Source organism: Brassica napus, unplaced genomic scaffold (assembly GCF_020379485.1).
Source record: "Brassica napus cultivar Da-Ae unplaced genomic scaffold, Da-Ae ScsIHWf_2614;HRSCAF=3363, whole genome shotgun sequence".
Classification (NCBI taxonomy): domain Eukaryota; kingdom Viridiplantae; phylum Streptophyta; class Magnoliopsida; order Brassicales; family Brassicaceae; genus Brassica; species Brassica napus.
The window spans coordinates 1-21284 of record NW_026015916.1 but is presented as its reverse complement, the minus strand read 5'-3'; the positions used below and the strand labels follow the sequence as shown (position 1 = coordinate 21284).

The 21284-nt window shown below is 33.2% G+C and overlaps 4 protein-coding genes across 5 annotated transcripts; 2 read left to right on the top strand and 2 right to left on the bottom strand.

Moving 5' to 3' along the window:
• Positions 1–9999: 9999 nt before the first annotated feature.
• LOC125601568 (precursor of CEP4-like) lies at positions 10000–10260 on the bottom strand. Its single transcript, XM_048773669.1, has one exon. It carries the CDS (start codon positions 10258–10260, stop codon positions 10000–10002), a length of 261 nt encoding a protein of 86 aa, XP_048629626.1.
• A 4659-nt stretch (positions 10261–14919) lies between these two features.
• On the top strand, positions 14920–17245 carry LOC125601576 (rop guanine nucleotide exchange factor 14-like). Its single transcript, XM_048773679.1, has 7 exons — positions 14920–15046; positions 15144–15539; positions 15607–15761; positions 15848–15922; positions 15994–16263; positions 16326–16658; positions 16742–17245. Exons 2-7 carry the CDS (start codon positions 15146–15148, stop codon positions 17039–17041), a joined length of 1527 nt encoding a protein of 508 aa, XP_048629636.1. The 5' UTR covers positions 14920–15046; positions 15144–15145; the 3' UTR covers positions 17042–17245.
• A 580-nt stretch (positions 17246–17825) lies between these two features.
• LOC125601578 (probable aspartic protease At2g35615) lies at positions 17826–19287 on the top strand. Its single transcript, XM_048773682.1, has one exon. It carries the CDS (start codon positions 17905–17907, stop codon positions 19246–19248), a length of 1344 nt encoding a protein of 447 aa, XP_048629639.1. The 5' UTR covers positions 17826–17904; the 3' UTR covers positions 19249–19287.
• Positions 19288–19374: 87 nt separating this feature from the next.
• LOC125601579 (LRR receptor-like serine/threonine-protein kinase FEI 2) lies at positions 19375–21277 on the bottom strand. 2 transcript variants are annotated; one of them, XM_048773683.1, is made up of 6 exons: positions 21058–21277; positions 20817–20963; positions 20373–20705; positions 20056–20301; positions 19828–19961; positions 19375–19758 (listed from the first exon to the last, which is right to left on the bottom strand). In XM_048773683.1, the coding sequence occupies exons 1-6, from the start codon at positions 21104–21106 to the stop codon at positions 19540–19542; spliced, it is 1128 nt and encodes a 375-aa protein (XP_048629640.1). In that variant the 5' UTR covers positions 21107–21277; the 3' UTR covers positions 19375–19539. The 2 variants fall into 2 exon arrangements, with proteins under 2 accessions (XP_048629640.1, XP_048629641.1); XM_048773684.1 differs by having other exon boundaries at positions 20817–20960; positions 21058–21147.
• Between the last annotated feature and the right edge of the window lie 7 nt (positions 21278–21284).

Genomic DNA, 21284 nt, shown 5'->3' with positions numbered 1-21284 from the left:
CGGTCATCCCTTTATGCAAGCTGGTTATTAGGTTGTTTAATCAATCTTAAAGTCAATGGCGTGTATCCTTATTATTCCATAACTACTACGATCTAACCAAAATCATTTAGACACGCTTACATTTGATCAGACTGCATATGACACACATAATATCAGATGAGCAAATAAAATATGATAATAACAAATCCTTGCATTATATTTGACATGCCCACCATTTCTATCATTTTATCGCTCTAATCAAATGTTGATTAAGAAATTCTTAATTCACTAATATACATTCTTACTTTTTGTCTATATACACAATAAAATTAAATATAATATTAAAAAAACATTTCTTATCAAAATTGGTAAAAACCAATAAGCTACAAATACTTTCTCTTGTCATAAGTATTTACGGTACCTAAACCAACAAAAATCGTAAATACTTTAGAACACATTTTGTATTTAAACAACCAAATTCGTGAAAGATTCAAATCCAACAAAACTTCAATGTTCAGACAACAAACTTAAAGATGCAAAATCAAAGTATGAAATTAAAAAAACCAAAGCAGAAAGTTTTAGTAACCATAAAAACCAACATTTAACACATCCTAGCCACTCCTTGCTCGCTTGGGATCCTCTGCCTCAACCTTATCAGCAGCCCTCTTCACACTCCCAAAGCATGTGGAAGGATCGTCATCAGCATCTTCCTTATCCAAAGTTTCACGTCTCTAAGTAATTTAATAGACTATCCCCTTAAATTTACAACCAATAGTATATTTAAAAAAAAATATTTAAATTTTTCAAAAATTATGATTATATAACACCAACAAAATTTACTTAACCCCATTTGCTTAACTAATAGATTTAGTTAATGAATTAGTTAAATTTTGAACTGAAGCTTTCTCAATGAGAAAAAAAATGAGTAGAAGCATTTTATGTTTTTTATAAAACTGTAATGACCTGGTTGCTTAACCAATTGGTTTAGTTAATGAATTAGTTAACATTTAAACCAGAGCATTTTTCTGGTTTTTTAACTGTGTGTGTATAAGTGTTCCTACATATCTAATTATTTATCTTTTGGTCAAAACATAGCTAATTATTTAATACCTTTTTCTATCGAAATAACATATTGATTTGATAAAAAAACATAGTGATTAGTGTAAGGGTATTGTATGTTTTTCTTTCAAAATGTACTAACTTAAATGCATGGTGCCTAGAATCGGTCCCGCCCGTATGGATGTAATGTATTTTTTGTTTGAATTCTTTCCTTTTGTATGCAATTTTTAGTCCTGATCTTTTATGGGTATTGTAAATGTCAAGTGCATTCTAGCTTGTATTTTGTTGGTAACTTGGTATTGATTTTTTTTATAGTATTTTCTGGTTCTTGGTCTTTAATATTTTTTGTGTTAATAGTCCTGATCTTTTCTGGGGATTGTAAATTTTGTTTAGTTAGATTTTTCACTTTGTTGGTTTAAAATTTAAGGGACTAAATTATGATAATTGTCTAGCATATGCATGTATGTCGTCCACTGCTCATTTTGTTTTAATAAAAAATAATGATCTAATATTAGAAAAAAGTTCCCAAAATTATTATTTAGGATTCCTATTATTTGTAGGGAAAAAATATTCTTGCACGTTAGAGAAATATAGAGAAAGCACTTCATGTCTTCCATGTATTTTCATCTTCAGGTCGTGTATATATTATAGCTTACTTGGAGACATAATCAAATGTAATCTGACAAAATATGTCACAACTTTGCATTTCTCAGGACTCAGATGAAATGCAATCCTACATCCGTTCCAACCATTTTCCAGTTATTAGAAGCATCTTTCACAGAAAGCTATCATATAATATAGAAAAAAGTATTAGAAAAAAAAAACAAAAAATTGAAAAAATTGACATTAACTACAGCAAAATTAAATTGCATCAAATAGAAAGTAAAAAAAAAAAAAACAATATGAACTTGGTGTCAAGATGGTTGCGCACACAATTAAAGTAAACAGTTTAGTCATGTTATATATCTTAACACTGACAGCATTTGTGCAGGATGCAATAAAAATAATGAATGCAAATACAAAAAAATTCGAGCTTCTAAGACTTCATATATTATTAACAGTATATTTCTTATATAGCAATAACAATATACTTGTATAGAGTGACCTTAATATATAAATATTCCTTACATAATTGGCTAATTCTAAATTTCATTTCCAAGCTATACTAAGTTGTCTGAACACAAAAAAGCTGTATGAAAACAAAAAAAAAGGCTATACTAAGCTGTCCAAAACTTTATCCTCGTTAAAATACCAACCTGCATCACATGCTTTCGATTTTTACCATTTGATAAGGCTTCAAGCTTTTTGTTGTTCAAAAATATAAGAGCATAAGATGGTTACCTAGTTAGTGCTTCAATCAACTAATGTACCTGAGTGCAAAGGATACAAAGTTTTACCAAGAGAATTGGTGAGGAAGGAAAATAGCGAGAGAAGTGATCACCACAAAGCTCCACATCATCATTCATCAATCCTCTTGTTAGTGTGAAAGTACCCAACAATACTCACACCTTAGAGCCACGTAATGCTCCACTATCTAAACACAGATAAATAGCAAAAGAATTTATGTTTTCTGCATCGAAAACACATGGATACACACTAAATCTCTCAAACACAGCTATAGAACAATGTTGCGCTTGTGGTTAAACCCAAAAAAATCCAAGATCTAAATTTTCTATTTTAAAAAGACACACCATTTAGACTTTACTTACAATCAAACAACATACATAACATCAAGGAGACAATTTAATTTCGAAGACGAACTAAAACTCCACAATCTGTAATCCAATATCAAAGTTCAGTTTCAAAGCTGATTCAAATCATAAGATGAAGAAGAGAGATTGACCATGATGAGCAAGATCTCGAGAAGAGGAAGGAGAGCGAGGTTAGAGTGAAAGGTGGTGAGACGGTTGAGACGTCCTCGAATCCGCTAACAGTGAACAGAGTACCCGCCTTGAGACGGTGGTGCCGGAAGGTGTCGAGACGGTTGACATTACGGTGGCTGGCATGAGTGTCGACTGAATCACATGTGAAAAAGAAAGCCTAATCAACAAACAGTTTCAAGATTTCTCATTCAAAGAGTTTAAATCAATATCTGAATACAAAAGTTTGGATAATTATGAGTTAAAACGTCCATGTAGTTTAAAAAGAAGCTGTTAAAGAGTTTTAAGAATGAAATACCTTATCATCGAAGAGGATTATGTCAACTCCCATCAACTCGTCACACTTTTCAGTTTCTGAGCAGCCGCACCTTGACGACGGAAGATCAACAGCCGAATTTCAATTCAGCAAGTAAAACGGAATTTAGTCATTATATATAGAAAGAAATTTTAGAATGCAATTGGAGTTGTGAGGATGATTCTCATGAGATGAGGTCTTACCTTTTTATAATGGGAGATCCACCGCTAGGAAAAGGGATAAGAACCTAAGAGGAGATGAATCGAAAACAAAACGACGCCGACATAGACATAGAAACGTAACGAAAGTAATTATCTCCATGATTGCAGACGGAAGAGTCTATGAAACTTGAACAACCTCTATTAGCGACTAACTTAATCACAGTTTTAGAGCGAAGATGTTCGAGGAAGACGACGGCGTGAACACATCTTGTTTTTAGGTTTCAATTAAGGCTTTGGGCTGAATTAACTTGAATATATTGAGGAGGTCATATGATCTTTGAACAGAATCGTGAAATAAAGATCATGGAAGAAAACTTGAAACGGCTGAGAAGTTGGATAGAGACACGGGAAAGGCGTTGAAGAAGAAGAAGGAATCGCCATCATAAAGTTAGATTTTTTTTTTTTTTACTAAACTGACATGGCATCTTAAGACAATCTGATTGGCTTGAATTTCTGATCCTACGTGGATAGGCTCAATGGAGCTTATATCCTCCTTTTAGTATTGTATTGATAACCAATTTCCTTAGTACATCTATACACGGATTCACTTTTGTATAATAATTTTATTTTGTCTCTTAACACAACCGGTGAAATCCGAAGGAAATAAAAAACAAAATTTCCTAATATTTACCTGTCAAAAGTTATTTCTGGCTCTTTGATATTCACTCACCATCTGTGAGTAATTTTTTTTTTAATTTGGAGAAGGTGAATATATTTCTTCTTAGATTTGTGGGATTGTTGATGAAATTGTCTATGTGAGATTTTTGAGAGTAATTTGTGATCAAAAAATTTCTCCCAAAATCTCAATCTTCTCGGCTTCCGAACCCGCCAGCTCACTGCTGCAGTTACAGCCAATGCGCGAGGAGCATCACCTGGGTTTCGGCTCCGCGCATCCATCTTCTCAATTGAGTGAAGACGAAACGTTAAAACATGTAAGTTTTGATTTCGCGTTTGAAGACGAGGAAGGAGATGAACAAGGAATGTATTTCTATACTATTTTATGAAATGAAATATATTGTCTTTCTTTCAAATTTGATTGTTCTCTTATTTGCCATGTTTATTAACATATAATTACTATATACAATGTTATATTTCATTTGATGCTTGAACAAGAGGGTTCAATCTTGTTCGTTTGTTCGTTCTTGTTTCATGTTCTATTGATATGAGTTTTGTATCGGTGTATGTATATGTTTTATATTGATGTGTATAAGATTTTGTAAAGAGAAATAGTATATTAAACGTAAATAGAATATAATTTATTATCACATCAAATAAAACAAAATACAATGTGATGTTGATGGAATGATATTCATACGATGTTGTCTTTCCACCTCTTTTCTCTAATGCCGTTAATCTTCATCTATTTATCTACAGTCAATCTGAATTTGGGAACATCATTAACTTCTTATATGCAATTATAAACATTTCATAATTTCCAATAAGTATTATTCTATTTATTTTGTTCCAATCTATTTGGGTTTAAATTTTATATTTGAATTTGAGGTTTATAATTGGGTTTAGGATTTAGGGATTGAGATTTAGGATTTAGTATTTGGAAGGTGAATGTTGAGGTTGGGGTTAGCATTAACTTCTTTAATGCAAGCATATCCATTTCATAATTTCACCAATATGTACTATGCTATTTATTTTGTTCTATTTTATTTGGGTTTAAGGTTTATATTGTTGTAATGCTTTATATCATGAACTATCCATATTTTGATGGGTTAGGGTTTATATTTTCTTTTATGGTTTAGTGATTAGTTTTTTGGGTTTAGTTTATGTACGGTTTGGGTTGACGTTTAGTATAATCATTATCTCATTTCATGTAATCATAAACTTTTCATAATTTGAACAATACGCTAGTTCGTTTGTTGCTATTCTATTTTAATAATGTTTTATATGTACTATTTGCATATTTTGATATTTGGATTATGATTTATATTTTATTCTAGGGTTTGGTGATTAGTGTTTTGAATTTAGTTTATATAAGGTTTGAGTAAACGTTGGGGTAAGCATTATCCACTTCCATGCACATTTATGTAATATGTTATTTCGTTGTTACTATATCATTGCTATGGTTGTTCTATACTATTTTGGTTATATGGAATGTAAACTTTGTAACTTTCAAATTTTCACATACATTCACAGATATTACGTACTTTGAATATATTTTTTACTTTAAAACATATATATTTTTTAAAAATCTTTGTTAAAATTAAGTGGTAAATAAATCTGGAACATGTATTTTATTTTCATATGTGATTGTAAATATGCCACAAAAAGTATGACATCATCTACTTTCTTACTTGTAAGTGGAAACTTGTTAAGCGGAGGGACAAAACCAGATAGTTTGGAGTATAAATGTCTGATATTGCATATGTCAAAATTATTACCATTGATCTAATTTGTGTTTAAAATATGACTATTTCACAAATAAGCCCAAATTTAAATGTAGTTTAGGATTTAATAAACCCAATATTAAAACGAAATCTACCTACCTATTAATAATTTCTTTTTTGCATTCTTAGTAGTTAAAAGTTTAGGATATTACGTGAGTTTGTGATAACTTCTTATGGTTTCAGAAAGAGATTTTTTTCTTCTTTTTTTTGACAACGGTTTCAGAAAGAGAAGTGAGAAAAATCATCAGTGAATCGAAAACAATAATTAGGATATACAGTCAATACAATCGTCCATAGAAGAAGAAGCGAGCATTTGACCAAAAAAAAAAAAAAAGAAGAAGAAGAAGCGAGCAATCAGGCTTCAGCGATGATGGGCTAGCATCTACCGTAATTGACTTACGGCCCATTGGCGTTAAATTAGGGTATAACTCAAGTCCAACAGTATCGAATCATGTTTATAGTTTTCCTATGTTTGTGCTTCTCTCTATCAGGATCATGGCCCTTCAAGAAAGATTATATTAAGTAATGGAACTTTCTATTTTGAGAAAAGATGACTCTATCTTGAAGTTCGCACTTGAAATTTTAAGGATGATCGCAAAATGATTGTTCAGAGATTTGTTCTTAACAATCATTGATAGAATAGTGCATGCCAATAGGATTAGTCTGGCTGATATCCACCAAAAATCAACAGAACCTGCATGATCTATAGTTTTGTTTAATCTGATTCCACTATTCTCTCTCAGCAAAGAACCATGCACATGCGATTGTATTCACGATCATTTATCTACACAAGTATATTCACGTAAAAATCTACGTAATGTTTTATTATAATTTCTAATTCATGTTGTGTATCATATATACTTCATGGATCCATCAAAGTAGCTAGGTCATCATATTCAAACTGACACTAATCATTAGATTTCAATGGGTACTATAATAAAACAGATTGTCCATTATGTAGTTAAACAAAAAAAAATCAGAAATCTTGACAACATTTTATCCAATATGTCCATTATACTTTTATTCACAAAAGATGTTTCATCGCATAAGAATCATATTTCTATAAACAGATGACAAAAGAGAACATGGATTTGCTACATGGAAGATTATCATGTATAGAGCTTATGAAGATTTTGGACTAATGAATGTAACAGCTTTTTTCTCTATTCCATGCAAAAACACACCACAAAAATACATATAATAAATTTTATTTATCACTTTCAAATACAACAACATAAACAGGAAAGAAATTTCATATGAAAAATAAAGTTTATGAACAAGAGCATTCCAATTTTGTTCTACTTCTCTTATATACCATTCCAGCCGATAAAGTTTCTTATCTCATGCTAGATTTAGAAGTTTTAATTAACTTTACTGGTCTACACTCATGGTTTGTGACAAAAAAACTTGGCCAACACACAAGGTTTGCCGGTGAAGATTCTCTCTTGCTGCTGATGGTGGTATTAATGTTACATTTACGTACCTGATACAATGAGTAGAAGTTAGAAAATAAAAATAGAAACTATTTACATAAAGTTTTGAATGAATAATTGATATCTCATTTAGTTCGAAATAAACATAAATTTTGGTTAAATATTTACATTTTGTTAAAAAGTGATTGTCAGTTTTTAAGGGGTTTAATGAATTGTAAGCACTATAAAAGTGTTTAGAATAAAACAAAACTCTTCAAAAATATTTATATGTGTAAACAAACATTTTACATATTATATGAACAACTAGAATATTGAAACTAACCTTTTGTCAGAATATTATAATATTTGATATTCATATTGAATACTAAATATGATATAGTTGTTTTACTGTTAATTAAACTATGACATAGTTGGCACCAACTTGTTAATAACCTAGTACAAGTTCCATTTATGTATCATATCATTACCAACCTTTTGCCAAATCCAACATCAAAGAAAAAGTGTTATGTCCAACGTCCACCTCGATCCACGATAGTTAATCTAAAATATCTTATTTTTCAACCCTAGATTATATTTCCAATTGTATTGCACAGAAAGAAGGTACCAATTGGTATAACAGGTTGGCATTTTAAACATGAAGGAACAAAATAATTGAATCGCATTATAACTCAAATATAAAATATAATCACTGAAACCAGATACTTGAACATAATAAACTAAAAGTAGAGTTGTAAAAAGTTGACCAACAAAAATTAATATTAAAACAAAAGAATTCTCTATAGTCTGGCTATAAAAATAAAACCGCGAGATGAATTGAAATATCAATTCTTAGTTTCTACGTTTTGTTGTAAGTGTTCTTTTTTGGAGGAATTTTTTTCCTTAAATGCTAAAGTGTATATCTTTATGTACTTTTATTAATTCTTCTACTAGCTAGTGTTCTTTTTAGTATTGATGGTACACTCGCATTTATGTATCATTTTATATGTTAATATGCTTGTTGTATAACCACGATATTATGTTATACGAATCGCTATCAAACATCTACACAAGTACTACATGTAAAGATACAGCTCAATTTTGTCGAGAATATTACCTTTTCTAATAAAACAGGTTCTGCTAAGAACCTTTTTAAGATAATCTTTGTTAACCTAAAACTCGATCGAATAACAGCAGGCCGTCTTTTAGCACGTGCAATTGAAACGGTCGAATAGGATCCAAAATTTTAGAGGGTCCATAAATTTTTTTGTTTTAGTAATAGTTATAAATTAAAAATTTAAAAACATATATTTATAAAAAAAGTCAGAATAAGTATATTTGAATTTAATTTTCGTATTTATAACCAATAAATATATATATTACAACTCTTTATTTTGTTTATATAACCAACTAAAAATACAATAAATTAGGAAGTAATTAGTATTTAGGTCAATTATATATTTTTGAAAGTAAGAAATAGTTGTTGATGTGTGTTTGAATATTTAATGGTAGTACGGAAAGTTAGTATTCTAATTTGATTATGTTTAGGAGTATCAATTAGTGATTATAAATTGGGCGAACAAGATATATTTTCTTCACTATTTTTTGATAAAAAAATAGCACACAAAGAAAAAAACTAGTCTACAACTTTTGTCGACAAGCAAAAAAGAGTATCTTGCCTAATCAAAGCGTATATAGCTTTTTGTTTAATTACTATTCAGATTTTGTTACTCTATTTAATTTATAGATTATAATTTCTGATTGTGAATATAATAAACGTTAAAAAAAACTGAAAAAAGTTAGAAGAATTTGCATTGAAAAATGCCAAATAATCAAGTTCAATGATTTTGTATTAAAACTAGAAAATAGTATTATTTAGATATAAAATAATTAAATTGATGTATTTATTTTGTATTATAATGATAGTTTGTAAAAAAAGTCTAAATTATTTTAAATTATTAAAAAAGATCTTATTTCTTTTTTGAAAAGGGTCTATATAAAGTTTGGGACGGCCCTGAATAACACTAATAAATTTTACTAAAATTTAATACATAAGCTATCTAGGACTGTATATGATGATAAAACTATGATTAACCTGGTTCAAATTTTATCCAATACATGATAATGGTTTTCCTCATGACGTAACCGTTGTATGAAATTGTTCTTTATAGTTAATCAAAATACAATCGGATGATTTCTTCGTGAAATCATATTTTAATGTAACATCAATAACTTGGGACAAAACGAATATTATAAAGATTTGTGATAATTATCAAATCTAGACAGCAAACCTTTTATTATTAAACATGTATATGATGCGAAACTATTCATAACTTTTATTTATCAAATTTATGTAGCTATAACATCAAAATGCCTATGATAAAGCTAAAACAAATATTTAACTGTTAGGTGGCTAAAAAGATTAATGCAATCAATTATTAACTTTATTTGAAACCGAGAAAATAACTACATATCGACTAAAAAGAATGGACATCTCAAGTCTCAACGTAGAACAAAAAAACACCGAAAAGAAAAATACAAGCAAACTAAGAGATGTCTTCATAGCCTTTCATAGACGACGTATCACTCTGAAAAAAAAAATCTGAAATTATTTTCTTGTTCGATTCACGGTCCTCTCCATCTTCTTCTTCTTCTTTTCTTTTACCCCAACGTAAAACGGCACACAAAATATCCAAAACACACGCGAACTCTAAGCGAAAAAGCGGTATATATCTCCAAATCCAAAACAAATGGATATTAAGAAGCTCCAGGAGGGCTCTTGTGTCCGATACCTTGACTAGGGCCTTGGTGAGTCGGTCTGAACGCATCTTGTTCGATGTTCTTGAAGCGATTGATTTTGTGGTACCACACAAAATCATCATTTGGCGGCTCAGGTGGTGACCAGGAAACAACCGGCGCATGTCGAGCTCCCGTTGTAGTCTCAAAGTGTAGTTGTATCACCAGAAGAATTATAAGAAAACCAGACAAAACCTTAGTTGAAAAACCACGATTCACCATCACAGAGAACTTTGGGTTTGATTATTATTAAGATTTTAAACCTTATAGCATTTAAAGCGTATGCTTAAGTGGTTGAATGCGTCTCACTAAAACAAAAGAGAAGTATGAAATTTAAGAAGGATCGAAGGGTGGAGGACCCTTATATTTAGCTCGTTCTTAAAGTAAGACTATTCTTAAATGCCTCTTTTGAAAGTAGGCACATGCACTAAAGAATTGACCGTTATATTTACTGTCTACATATAGACACACATAGGGTCTCCAAACAATTTTATGTTATTTTATTCTTTTTTATTGGATTTAGCACATGTATTTAAATTCTAGTTAAATATTTTTCCCGAAAGTAAGATTTTCTATATTTTATTTTTGTTCCACAAAAATAGATTTTTTTTATATTTTTAAAGTAATTTTGTATATTTTTTAGAAACATTAATTGTGAATATTTGAATTGATTAAATTTTATTGGTGGATAGTTATTAGAAATTATATTAAAAATAAATTATAAATTAAATTGTAAACATTTATTATATTTTTAATAAACATAAAAACTCTAGAAAATCTTATTTTCGAGAACATAGGGAATGACTAATTTTGGAGGTTTAATATGCGCATAGCTGGCACTGAAATTTTGGATGCAGTAAGCGATTTAATAAAAAACTTAATAATATTTTCTTATAAATTTGGGATCATATGTAATTTCTTTAAATTTTAGAAATTAGAAACCAATATTTTATTCAGATTTACCCATAACCGATCATCAGTATACGCCTTGAATATAAGAAAATTTTTAAGCATTCTAACCACACAAAAAAAACACCCAAAGCCAAATCCGAATGATCTATGTGACTATGTTTGTACTTACTTATGAAGAAGTTATATGATGTTATGTTATTTTAGATTAAGAAACATTATATTTTTGTCAAAATATATTAAGACATATACCCCGTATGTATCACTGAATTGAGCTAAATTTATCTACTGTATTAACACCTGGAACATTAGTTGTCCGCCGTAACTTTGCACGCTTTCGTTTTTGGCTGGAAATATAAAAGAGAAAGAGTATTCGCCGTCGAATATTTTCCAAAAATGGAATGTTCTATGCTCCTTGATCGCATCTTTTCTAAGCCATTCATCAAAAAGAAACGCAGGCATTGTTCTTGATAAGACAGCCCTATAATCAATATATAAATATATTGTTAATGCTGATAGGTTCGTACGGTATGTATATTTGTTTATAACTCTTTAATAAATTAAATTATTTATTTTCCCCTTCAACTTAGTCTGATTAAAGCGTTTTATTATAGCATTATACGTTCTCCCTATATAATTAAACAATTTGATATATATTACGAATTTTCAAATAATATATAAAAGTTTAAACACAATTAGTTACATGTTAAAAGTTTAATTAAAATGACTTATTAATATATCTGATTTGATATTTTAAAATCACGTTTAGGGAGGAGATCTAAACGTTTAGTATGATTTAATAGAGATTTTAAAATTCTATAAAAGTTAGGTGTTATTCAACTTTTGCATGGTTTTTGTTGGTTAACAAGTTTGTATATTGAATGAATTAAAATAAATTTCAACATATTTTCACGTATAATTGTAGAAATAGAAAATTATTGCACATACGATCCAGATTCTACAGTTTTCATCACATAAACTTTTAAGAATACAAAAGATTACAAACATGCATGTAAACTTTTTTTTAAAGAGCATGCATGTAAACATATATTACAAACAATTATTTCTAAGCAATCTTACATTGAAAGTCTTAAGTAAAAAAAGAAAAAAGAAGCAATCTTACATTCATGTTTGTAATCTTAAGTATTACAAACATGCATGGTGGCTGCTTGAAATTTTTGGACATATTTGTTTGCATGATGTTTGAAAGTCCACTCCTATTCCTTTACATTACAATAAACATGTATTCTGAATTTGGCGTCGAAACTTATTTATCTAAATGATGAATACAACATCGGACCATGTCCATATTATTTTCACCGCAAATATTCGAACAAGTAAATTTTCTGACATATAAGTTGTACATAGGCCAGACATCACTTCGAGATTTGAAAATGATTAGCTTTTGTACTACAAAAAGAAAGAGTCGAACATAAAGTTATCATTATATATATAAACACACACACACACACATATTATACATATATATATATATATATATACATACTATAAAAAACATCATGCGAACTTTGAATTCCAGCCAGTCAGAAATTCAGAATAGAAAAAGAATTATTAGGAGTCACCATCACTAAGATTAATGCTTTTTCGGTTAAGGAAACCCTTACCTCAAACTCAAATAGTCTTATTCAAAGGAACCCTCGCATCAAAAAAGTCGAAATACATATCGATCATATATTCGATTTCACGTACGTTTATATTAACAAAAGACTACTTTAGTATCTGTATCTCGAATCTTGCAAACTCAGACTGTAATTGTCATTCTTCGTTTCTCTGTAATCAAACCATAAGTTTATTTCACACAATATGAAAAATACAAACAAAATTCATATCGTACCCTTTTTCTCGAAAGCTAGGGATACTCATAGTCACATAAAAAATGGTGTGGTCATATTCTTTATGTTTTAAGAAATCAGGTACCATGGGTCCGTTCATTATATAAAATCTCTTCTAAATAAAAAGAAGATTTATTTTTGTGGAAGCACCGTAGCCTATTGGTTAAGGTTTAAATGCTTCTACATCCAGGTCTGGGGTTCGAATCCCAGACTATGCAATTTATTGCAAATTACAGGAAATCCAGGTTTCAAGTCCCGGAGAAAGCGGTTTATTAAACAATTATGCAGACTACAGAGGAAAGGCTTGCAAGAGATCTTCAACATGGTGCAAGTAAATCTGGTCAGGCGTGGATCTTCATAGGACGGCTCAGGTGATGCAGTTAGGCATAGGTCTTCATAAGGCAGGTAGTATTGTCGGTTGTCGAATCATCTATGTAATCTTTCTTATATCATAATTGTAAGATCATGATAAATCAGCGTTAAAAAAAAAAAATAAAAAGAAGACATGGTTTATTTAGAACATCAATGTGAAGTACTGAAGCATGTGATATTTTCTGAAAACAAGTTGAAAAAAAAAAATTCGGAAAACGTCCCAATAGAATGCTTAAATCAGCATTTTTACCTTCAGATTCTTGACCTTGGTCCTTGAATCAAATAGCGTGACTAATTTACGTAGTATTAATGGTTCAAGTAAGACATGATTTTACCCATCATGTTGGTTTGAATCTTTGTAGAAAACAATTCTAGAGCCGGCTGAAGAGTTCAATAGTTAAGATAAATGGCTACAAAGTTTTCGAAAATTAAATTATACCTAACACTACAGATTCGTTTAACTAAAATACAAACAACATTATGAGTGATCAGTCTTATAAAATGATTACCTAGCTCAAACACTTGTAATATACATTTGATTAGTAAATATGTTATTGAAAGTCACTTTGAAATGCTAAAGCGTTTTTTTTTTCCAAGAACGAAATATCTTAAACTAGATAGTTTGCGAAATGAAATTCGTATCAATACATTACAGTTTAAAGGATAATTAACATTTCTACAATTAGTTTAGTCATTTTGACTACAAAATAGGCTCACAAGATTGAAAAGTAGTTGTCTGAATAAAAGGAAAGAAAGTGATCTGAAAAACTGAGAGAGAGAGAGAGAGAGAGAGAGAGAGAGAGAGAGAGAGAGAGAGAGAGAGAGAGAGAGAGAGAGAGAGAGAGAGAGAGAGAGAGAGAGAGAGAGAGAGAGAGAGAGAGAGAGAGAGAGAGAGAGAGAGAGAGAGAGAGAGAGAGAGAGAGAGAGAGAGAGAGAGAGAGAGAGAGAGAGAGAGAAGAGAGAGAGAGAGAGAGAGAGAGAGAGAGAGAGAGAGAGAGAGAGAGAGAGAGAGAGAGAGAGAGAGAGAGAGAGAGAGAGAGAGAGAGATGGGCCAACTATATTTCAATAAATGATGGTCAGTCACGAAAGCCCATTATATCAATCATGGCAATTTTGAAACTGAAAATCTTACAGCCATAGATTTGTAAAGGTGACACACCCATGGTCTAAGACCAGTAAGCCGAAGGTCCACTGATTCCCACTGGTTATGAAAATTTGTAAAGATGCTAGCCAACCATGGTGTAAAACTAGTAAGCCAAAGGTTCCCTGAATCACCAGTTTTGACTTTGGTCTGTGAGTTAAATATATTCCTAAAACAGACTGTTGGTATTTGAACAATAAACAATGTGATGATGTCTGTGAAGGGTTTGAGAAAATGCTATATAGTAACACTTGATAAGACTTATATTGGTGGGTCCAATTCAAAGTGCCAGCACATGGAGGGGCTAAACATATCCTTTTGTGACATTTTAGCCAAAAACTTTGCTCTATTTATGGGAAAGTTACAGATTCGTGGAACACAGCAACTTTTGTTGGTTTCTGACATTTTTTTTCCTTCTATGGTAGCTACCTTAATCTGCATACAAATCTTGTCTGTTTCTTTCATCCCCACTTCCACTTGGTAAAAGAGACAAGAAGAGGATTGTGTGAGGTGCAGTTTCTTCATGGTCACAGTCTGAATGGGGACCTCCTCTCTGATGATAACATTATTCCTTAAATGATATACATATATTTTTTTCTATTTGTGGTCCATTTTCTGATCTTTTTATAAAATTGATATGGCTTTTAAGATGCAATATACCAGAAGAAGCTTGTATACTTTTCTGACATTTGTTTCATATATGCAATCGTAGTCTAGAGGCTCATCAAAATAGGTGTGAGTTTGAGTCATGATCATTGATTATGTTTATGTTTCAGTATTTGAAAGAACATAGAGCTAATGCTAAAGTTTGTAAATCTCAATATTTTCAGGAATGATGACATATGATGGCTTAGAAGCTTGCTTCAACAACAATCAATCTTTACAAGAAGAAAGTGGAAGAAGCAGAGGAGATGAGTGCTTGACTGATTCATTGGATGATGATGCATTTTCAAGCTGTTCATCAAGCAAATATACATCTGAGTCATTTTCTTCCAAATGGTTACCTAAGAAGAATGGTAAACACATTTCTAATGAGTGGGACTATGAGAGAAGTCCTAAACATTTCTACTCCAAGGAGGAGAGACCTGGCTATACACTCTGCTCTTCTGACGTTGAAGCTATGAAGGAGAAGTTTTCAAAGCTACTACTAGGTGGAGATCTCACTGGAGGACGCAAGGGTGTGCAAACCGCTTTGGCTTTATCAAACGCTATATCTCATCTTGCCAGTATGTTTTAAATTTTTTTTAGCAAACTATGGTATCATTACTTCTTTGCTAACTGTTGGATTTGCAGACTCAGTATTCGGCGAACTATGGAAGTTGGAGCCTTTGTCTGAAGACAACAAGCAGAGATGGAGAAGAGAAATGGACTGGTTACTCTCTCCATGTAATCACATGATTGAGCTAGTCCCATCTAAGCTACATGACAAAAATGGAAGATCACTTGAGGTAGTATAGCTAACTTGTTTTAAAAAAAACCATATGCACTCCATGTTCCAATCAAAGAGCCTGAACTAGATGTCCTGTTTGGTCAGATCATGACTCCGAAACCCCGTGCAGACATTCATATGAATCTCCCAGCTCTCAGGAAACTGGACTCCATGCTAATTGTACGTTATCCTTCTCTTTTTATCAGAAGCTCAACTTCTTGTTTCTTTCTCCTAACTTGATGAAGACACAGGAGACACTAGACTCTATGGTGAGCACAGAGTTTTGGTACTCAGAAGTAGGTCGTAGAGCTGAAGGAAAGAACGAGATTTCAAGAGAGAGCAGAAGATGGTGGCTTCCATCGCCTAAAGTTCCCAAGCCAGGACTCTCTAGCTTAGTAAGAAAGAACTTGCTTGAGAAAGGCAATGTTGTTTATCAAAGCTTTAAAGCTGCAAAGTCAATAAACGAAGAAGTGCTTCTTGAAATGCCAATACCTACCATTATCAAGGATTCGTTACCTAAGGTAAAAAAAAAAGCTTGGTCATGTTGTATGTAACGATTTAATATGTATTTTGTTTTCCACAGTCTGGAAAGACAAGCCTTGGGGATGAACTGTTCAGGATGTTGTCGTCAGAGTCTGCCTCGGTAGATGAGATCTTTGTGTCTCTTAGGCTTAGAACCGAACATTCAGCTCTAGAGACAGTTAATAGGTTAGAAGCAGCTATTTATGCATGGAAAGAGAGGCTTAAAGAACAAACAAGCAGTGGTAAGTGGTCATTAGTTAGAGATTCATTGTCTGAGATTACTCGCATTGAGCCGCTCATAAACAAGGCAGAGAGGCTTAATGGTCAGATTAAATCCAAATACTCTAATCTCCCTCACTCGTTTCTTGATGCCACCAAGATTCAATATGGCAAGGTGAGTGGAATGTCATAACTAGTAGTGTTACTATAACTTCATATCAGTTCTTGAGGCTTTTTTCTTCTGTTTTCACTTTTTAGGACATTGGCCATGCAATTCTTGAGGCATACTCACGTATACTTGCGAGTTTAGCGTTCCGCATCCTGTCCAGGATTCGAGAAATCTTGCAAGAAGATGCTCTGAGTAACCCTAGTTCACCTGCAACACCAAGCTGCTTCTCTGGCTCTAATGACCTATTCAGAACCCCAGAGAGGCTCCTTGTCTCCTCTCGCTTACGGCATTCTCTCATTCACGACATCAATAAAGCTGATGATGGTACAAGGAATAGTTCTGACTTTCTGAACACTGATCCTAGAGGCAGTAGTTTCTCATTGATATAAGAGGGCTCCATAGTTCCATTAACTTCCATGCAATGCATGCCACCTAAAGCTTCTCCTTCAGTCAGAGGATTTCCTCTTTGATTCTGTTCATGTATTAACTATTAACATAACACCATTTTGAAATCATGTATAACTTATGAAGCAGAACAATATGATTCACAGTGTAATCTTATCTTCAAAAAATAAAAACTAGAAACTTAATTACACTGTTTCAAAAAAAAGAAAAAAAAAAGAAAAAAAAAGAAACTTAATTACACACAGAAAATAAAAGTTCAAAAATTTGTACTTCAAAATAAAATTTCAAAATTTGGTTTAGGATCAAGTTTAGCAATTGTTTAGTTTTTTTTTTGTTAAAGTTAGCAATTGTTTAGTTGATTAACTTATTATTTGTTGGAAAAATGAAAACATGTAAAATTGAAATATTTTTGTGGAGAAAAATATCTATAACTATTATTTGATGAATATTTAGATTCTAAACTTGATGTAAAAGTAAACTAATCTATATGGGAAAATATATCGTCAACCTCGTATACATGCTCAAAGATGATAAAATATCTAAATCGCCCAAGTCTTTAAGATATGTTTTGCTAAATCAATGATATTAATTCCCTCACATCCCCACTACTCTCACGTTAAATTATCAGCCTTAATGAAAAAATTAAAAGCTAATCAAGTCGCCTTTCAGACTTACACCTCCTGCTCACGTAAGCTCTAACTCCTTACCGTTTTTTTTTTTTTTTTTTTTTTTTTTTTTGAACGAATAACTCCTTACCGTTTCAATCTCTTCACTTTCTCATTTTCTTTGTGTATAAATAATCTTCTCCACATACACTCTTTACACCACAAACTTTCTGAATATCAAAATGGCAAACACTATTCTCCTCGTCACTCTCTTCTTCTTCTCGATGACTCTCTCTTCATCGTCTAACCCAAAACACTTCACCGTCGAGCTCATCCACCGTGACTCTCCTCATTCCCCTCTCTACAACCCACAAACCACCCTCACCGACCGTCTCCACTCCTCTTTCCTCCGCTCCATCTCTCGCTCCCACCGCTTCAACAACCACCCCCAAACCGATCTCCAGTCCGGTTTAATAGGAGCAGGTGGCGAGTTCTTCATGAGCATCACCATCGGTACACCACCAATCAACGTCCTAGCGATAGCCGACACGGGAAGTGACCTAACATGGGTCCAATGCAAACCGTGTCAACAATGTTACAAAGAGAACGGTCCAATCTTCGACAGTAAACAATCCTCTTCTTACAAAAGCGAGCCTTGCGACTCACGTAACTGCAACGCTTTGTCTACCACCGAACGTGGATGCGACGAAGCTAAAGGCGTTTGCAAGTACCGTTACACGTACGGAGACCGATCTTTCACGAGAGGAGACGTTGCTACAGAGACAGTCTCTATCGGTTCTGCTTCAGGCTCGCCTGTTTCTTTCCCCGGAACTGTGTTTGGTTGCGGATACAATAACGGCGGTAACTTCGACGAGACTGGCTCAGGGATCATAGGTCTCGGTGGTGGTAACTTATCTCTAATATCTCAGCTCGGTTCGTCGATTTCTAATAAATTTTCTTATTGCTTGTCGCACAAGTCATCTACTATGAATGGTACAAGCGTTATAAACCTAGGAACCAGCTCGATTCCTTCCGGTGCAAGTAATGTTTCCAACGTGGTATCAACTCCTTTGGTAGATAAAGAGCCTCAGACTTACTACTACTTGACGCTCGAAGCTATCTCCGTCGGCAACACAAAGATTCCGTACACGAGCAGCATGTATTACCCTAACGATGACGGAGTATCCTCGGCGGCGACGAAGGGAAACATCATCATCGACTCAGGAACTACACTGACGCTACTAGAGTCTGGTTTCTACGACAAGTTTGGCGCGGCGGTGGAAGAGTCCGTGACTGGAGCGAAGCGTGTGAGTGATCCTCAAGGGCTTTTGTCGCATTGTTTCAAGTCAGGGAGTGCGGAGATCGGTTTGCCGGAGATAACGGTGCATTTTAGCGGCGCTGATGTGAGGCTCAGTGCGTTGAATGCGTTTGTGAAAATGAGTGAAGATATGGTTTGCTTGAGTATGATTCCGACCAACGAAGTTGCTATTTATGGGAACTTTGCTCAGATGGATTTTCTCGTTGGGTATGACTTGGAGACGAGAAGGGTTTCGTTTCAACGTATGGATTGCTCTGCTGATTTGTGAATGTAATAATTTTATATGGAGATATAAAATCATAATAAAAATTTAAATAAATGGACACCATTCTCTATAGTTTCTCTTTGATATTTTTTGACTGAAACTAGCTCCAAAGTACAAAAACATGGAAAATAGAAAAAAGAAAAATTTATTTAGATTCTTATAATAATTTAAGTGTTTCTACAATGGTCATATACATTATAGTTTCATATTCAGATCAAATGGAAGGGTTTAAACAATCACAGGAACATTCTAAGAAAAAAATTCAAAACCAAGAGGGAGCGAAGATGAATGTGATTAATCGGAGCTGGAATCGTAGAAGTCGCTAGGACAAGGAGACATTACTTGGGATTCTAGTAACTGGACTACTCTGTGCATTGTGGGCCGCTCATCAGGACTTGAAGACACACACTTTGTTGCTATAGATAGAAGAGCATCAAGACTCTCTGTCTCTACTCCTTCACAGCTTCTATCAACAATCTCCCGTGGACGATTCTCGCTGATTAAGAAGTTTAGCTGCAAGATTTTATGAAAAACAATTAAAGCTATTATTTAGTTAGCAAAGCTGGACTTCATTATGCTTACCCAACCGACAACGTTATAGCCTTTCTCGATGTAGGAAGTATCCGTAGGAAGTTTACCACTCAGGACTTCAAGAATCAAAACCCCGAAACTGTAAACATCCGTTTTCTCAGTCGCTCTACCACTTTGCATATACTCTGCAACCACAGGTTAGGTTACGTTACATGACAGAGGGTAACAATTAAAAGGCTACTACAAAGCATTATTGCTGTTACTGGTGCATTTGAGTACCTGGAGCTAAGTAACCAAATGTGCCTGCAACAATGGTTGTGATATGAGATTCTTCGTCTTCTAACAGCTTGGCAAGCCCAAAGTCTGATACTCGAGCCTCTAGATTTCCATCGAGTAAAATGTTGCTCGACTTTATATCACGGTGTATGATCCTAGGAGAACAATCATGATGCAAGTATGCTACCCCTTTTGCTGCTCCTACGATAATATTCACTCGTGAATCCCAATCCAGTTGCTCACCTCTCTCTGCAGATTACAACATTTCACTCACTAGAATCATACTTCTTGTGCCTGTAAAGATGGAGTTGAGGATTTACCATGAAGAGCTTGGTCAAGGCTACCACCAGGAAGGTAATCATACAGCAGAAGCTTTGATGTGGGCGAGTTGCAGTATCCACGTAGATTCACGAGGTAGCGATGTTTGATGCTTCCAAGAATCTCAAGCTCCCTTTCAAAAAACCTATCAAACCCTCCATTTAGTTTTACAATTCTTTTCAGCGCAAAGACATTGCCATCCTCCATGTCAAGCTTGTAAACTGTTCCAAAACCTCCACAGCCTATTATATGCTCTTCATTAAGGGCTTCCAGTTTCTTGATAATGTCTTTAGAAGCATATGGCAGATCTCCATGGAACATCACGATAGACGCACCTGGATAAATTAAAACAATCTCTCAAGGTGTCAAGTTTTGAGAGTTAAATATCACATTGAGTTCCAAACTTTTTTTAGAGATGATATACACAAAAAGTCAGCATGGCTCACCTCCACCGACCTCTATAGCAAGGCTTTTACTCTCATCTCTACCAAGCTTTTTATAGAGAAAGCAACCCCAAAAACACATGAGCGCCACTAGGAGCAGCCCACCCACAGTAGCAGATGCACTTATAAGTAGCTTACCAGTTTTACCTCCTGTCACAACGAATTATATTGTTTAGAAAAAAAAAAACCTAAGCTATAACCATATACCCTGACCAACAAATTGATTAAAACACAGCTGATTTACCTCCTGTAGAACGAGAACCAGTAGAAGAGTTTTCATCTGGGCATTCCATATCAATTTTTTTTCCACACAATTTAAAATTTCCGATGAAGCTGCAAAGAATAATGCATCAGTTCAAGGCCCCGTTATTTTCAGCTACGCATTGGTACAAAGCTAGCAAAATGGTGCTTTTGTGCATAGAGTCAAGAAAATAAAACTGTTTTGCCAGATCAACAGTTGAGAGATTTCTA